This window comes from Haematobia irritans, chromosome 1 (genome assembly GCF_050003625.1).
Source record: "Haematobia irritans isolate KBUSLIRL chromosome 1, ASM5000362v1, whole genome shotgun sequence".
NCBI lineage: Eukaryota > Metazoa > Arthropoda > Insecta > Diptera > Muscidae > Haematobia > Haematobia irritans.
The window spans coordinates 266,646,699-266,650,882 of NC_134397.1; the positions used below are offsets into that span (position 1 = coordinate 266,646,699).

General features: G+C 36.5%; 1 protein-coding gene across 3 annotated transcripts; it reads left to right on the forward strand.

The window, feature by feature from the left end:
- The first annotated feature begins 275 nt into the window (after window positions 1-275).
- On the forward strand, window positions 276-2,393 carry LOC142222720 (mitochondrial 2-oxoglutarate/malate carrier protein). Of its 3 annotated transcripts, none has more exons than XM_075292926.1 (2): window positions 276-427; window positions 979-2,393. In XM_075292926.1, exon 2 carries the CDS (start codon window positions 1,134-1,136, stop codon window positions 2,079-2,081), a length of 948 nt encoding a protein of 315 aa, XP_075149041.1. In that variant the 5' UTR covers window positions 276-427; window positions 979-1,133; the 3' UTR covers window positions 2,082-2,393. The 3 variants fall into 3 exon arrangements, with proteins under 3 accessions (XP_075149041.1, XP_075149040.1, XP_075149042.1); XM_075292925.1 differs by lacking the exon at window positions 276-427 and adding an exon at window positions 554-711; XM_075292927.1 differs by lacking the exon at window positions 276-427 and adding an exon at window positions 854-878.
- The last annotated feature ends 1,791 nt before the right edge of the window (window positions 2,394-4,184 follow it).

Below are 4,184 nucleotides of genomic sequence, written 5' to 3' on the forward strand. Positions count from 1 at the left end.
CTTGTTGGCGGGCATGATGGTATTTAAAAACCACTACTATATGTGGCTTCAAACTACATTAATTTTTTAAGGGATACTTAGTGTTATCCACATGACAGGGAAATTTCGTCGTCTACTGTAGATTTACAACACAATTGCCCACATGACATTTCTTCGCTATGCTGCTCTTTGTTGTTTTAAAAATTTTCATTTCTCTTTTGACGATGACGTTTCTTGTTGTATGTTTGTAAGTGTAGAGCACACACAAAAATCAGCTGTTTTCGGACTGTCAAAACCCATATGTGCACCGGACGGACATACAATGTCATAGTCACTGTGCCATGATCTTGTTTTTTTACTTTTGGGGTAAAATCTGATGATCTAAATTTAATCATAGTGTGACGTCGTATATAATATCGCAATACTACAATCTCGACAATACGATTTGGTGAGTACCGTTTATTTATTCAACGAGTATTTTGCTTGTGTTTGTCTGATTGTGTGCTATTACTTCTCTGAGATACACAGAACAGCTCAAGTAACGTGGTGGAGCAGACTTCGTCATGTGTAGAGAGCCCCACCACTGCGAATCATTCATTCAGTACGTTACTCTTCGTCCATTGTGGCAGTAGTCAGGTTTCCGCTTGCGCAAACAAGTCATACGGTCGTCGCTTTACGTGCCTTTACCCACCGTTTTGTAGTGAAAATTCCCCATTCCCTTGGCAAGAGGAGGTAAGTGCAGACAGAGGGTGTGTCCCCCACACAAAACCCATGGTGGTGGCACAAACCATATGACTTTGATGGAGAAAAACGAAGAAAAAAATTCAAGTGTATTATTTAATATCTGTCATCGAGTAATGTGCTTTGGCCAACTGCTGCATTCATTCCATGTCATTGTGGTTCGTTTGCCTCCAGATTATCGATTTGTTGCAAAATTCTTGGGAAATTTTCATCGTTTTTGTTTACGTAGTGTAATCTTTGTTGTTTTTGTATTTGCAGTGTGCTTTTTATTGGTTTGATGTAACAGCGCGATTTAAGGTGTACGAGGACTGCTGTATAACTTGGAACGTGGAAAAGTGACGATATTCTTTTGAACAAAAAGACGAACGGACGGGTAACAAACAACGAAGAAAACTACAAAATAAACTGCCACAATGTCATCTCAACAAAATGAACAACAAACTCAGGCCGCCAAAAAGAATATTCCAAATGGTTTGAAATTCGTTTTCGGTGGTGGAGCCGGTATGGGTGCCACACTTATTGTCCAACCCTTCGATTTGGTAAAGACACGCATGCAAATTTCGGGTGCCGGTAGTGGGAAAAAAGAATTCCGCAACTCCTTCCATTGCATGCAGACTGTGATAAGCAAGGAGGGACCCTTTGGTTTGTATCAAGGAATTGGCGCCGCTTTGTTGCGTCAAGCTACCTACACCACCGGTCGTTTGGGAATGTTCTCCTACCTCAATGATGCCTATAAGAGTCATTTCAACAAAGATCCCAATGTGTCGGCCAGTATGTTGATGGGCGTTATTGCCGGTGCTTGTGGTGCATTCATTGGTACTCCTGCCGAAGTTGCCTTGGTGCGTATGGCGTCCGATGGCCGTCTGCCTTTGGCGGAGAGACGTAACTACAAGAATGTCTTCAATGCCTTGGCCCGAATTACCAGCGAAGAAGGTTTGGCCACATTATGGCGTGGCAGTTTACCAACCGTGGGTCGTGCCATGGTGGTCAATATGACACAACTTGCCTCCTACTCACAATTCAAAACCTATTTCCGCACTGGACCCATGCAAATGGAGGAGGGCATCAAATTGCATTTCTGTGCCAGTATGTTATCCGGTCTATTGACCACCATTGCCTCCATGCCTTTGGATATTGCCAAGACACGTATACAAAATCAGAAATATGTTGATGGTAAGCCTGAATATCGTGGTACTTTTGATGTCTTGGGTCGTGTATTGCGTCAAGAGGGTGTCTTGGCCTTGTGGAAGGGCTTCACTCCATACTACTGCCGTCTGGGACCACACACAGTTTTGACTTTCATTTTCCTGGAACAATTGAATCAAGCCTATTTCACATTTGCTGCCAAAAAGAATCTGTGATTCTAAAGCCTGATTGGAGGGGGTGTTCCTCCCCTCCATCACCGAAAATCTGTGGAGAGACAATATAGTGATCAAATCGTATCTTTAGAAATACATAACACTATTTATATATGTATGTATGTATACTTAACTGTAGAGAGTTCCATTTACAATGTATGTATATACTGAAGATGGACAGCCATTTACTTTTATTTTTGTTTGTTAATTGTTAAAGCTTGAAATTGTTGAAATGAACAGAACAGAATTCCATAAAACAAAATAAAGCCATGAATAGTAATAATTTTGAAAAAAAAAACTGAAAATTATATAAAACTTGGACTTTTTATTTGGGATGTCGATTTCCGTTTTTTTTGTGCAGATAATTGAGACCTTTATTGCCAGAGAAACCAATTAGGAATGAAGACTTGTGCTAATTGGCTATGCAAATACAGTGGACAAGCAGGTGCCTTGTTAACAGTTTAATGCATAGTTACACCGTTTCCGAAGGTTGTAATTGAAGAAATATTTCGCATAAAGAAGAGGAAATAATATTTTTTATCCAAATAATGACAACGATACAACAGAAAAGTCAACTAAAGGTGAGTACTATGTTCGGTTTTTTTTCACCAAAACACTAAATTAAAAGTACAAATATTTTTATGAAGACGATTATATTTTGATAGAGTCTTGCCAAATAATGGATGGAAGCAATTGATAGCAATTAATTTTATATTTCTAAATTAATTAATTAATTAAAAAAAGTAACCGTGAAAACAAGCTGGTTTTCAGCTTTAAAACTGAACTAAGCTTAAAAACGGAAAAGCAGTCATTGCTGGCAAATGTTATTTTCAATCTTGATAAGACACCCGCAAAAATAATAGACAAAAAACCAAAAAAAAATATTCCTTTTGGATACGAAAGTGGTGCAAAATTGGCGTATAAGCAATTAATTTAAATTGGCCTGTCAAGGTTAGGTTAGGTTAGGTGGCAGCCCGATGTATCAGGCTCGCTTAGATTATTCATTCCATTGTGATACCACATTGATGAACTTTTCTCTTATCACTGAGTGCTGCCCGATTCCATGTTAAGCTCACTGACAAGGGCCTGTCAAAGGGCGGAAGTCATCCTTTTAAGCATCCGTAACATAGATTTAGATCGGATTTAGTTCGGATTATTTCATTAAAAAAAAAAAAAAAAAAAAAAACAAAACAAAAAATAGGGAAAAGCATCAAAAATAATTTTTTTTCTTAATTTTTCCAAGTTTATATATCACCTCAAAAGTCCACCTTTAAAAGACAATGTTGGATGTACAAACAAATTTGGAGGTTCCCAGCCAAAAAAAAAAAAAAACAATAAAATGGGAAGTTGTTCCACCATTCATCAATTGTTTGTCCTCATCCAATGAAGTTCTTTTGAACCAGTTAAAAAACGATATTTGGCGGTCCAAAAGTGAAAATTTAAATTTTGGACAATTAAATGTAGCAAAAAGAATAGAAAATCAACAAAAAAGTAAAAAAAAAAATAATATTAAAAATTTCACCACCGCGGGGATTTAAATCTGTGTCTATTGACATTCACTTCCATGGAAGTTCTTTTGAGAAGTTTTGGAAATTACTGGAATTGTAAATTTTTTATTGAATTTAAATTGAAAAATATACTTTTACAAAAAAATTATGCCGAAAATAACAAAATAAAAATCATTTAAAACCCAAAAAAAAATAAAAACTATTTGATAACAAATTATCGATGGTGAAATTTTAACCTGTGTTCTTTGTTTTTCATTCATACTAATAAACAAGTAAGGAAAGTCTAAAGTCGGGCGGAGCCGACTATATTATACCCTGCACCACTTTGTAGATCTAAATTTTCGATACCATATCACATCCGTCAAATGTGTTGGGGGCTATATATAAAGGTTTGTCCCAAATACATACATTTAAATATCACTCGATCTGGACAGAATTTGATAGACTTGTACAAAATCTATAGACTCAAAATATAACTCGGCTAATGACTAGGGTGGAACACAATGTTAGTAAAAAAAATATGGGAAACATTTAAATCTGAAGCAATTTTAAGGAAACTTCGCAAAAGTTTATTTATGATTTATCGCTCGATATATAT

What these genes read in the sequence shown, in the direction of transcription:
- LOC142222720 (XM_075292926.1), top strand. Translation starts at nt 1,134, where the DNA reads ATGTCATCTCAACAAAATGAACAACAAACTCAGGCCGCCAAAAAGAAT.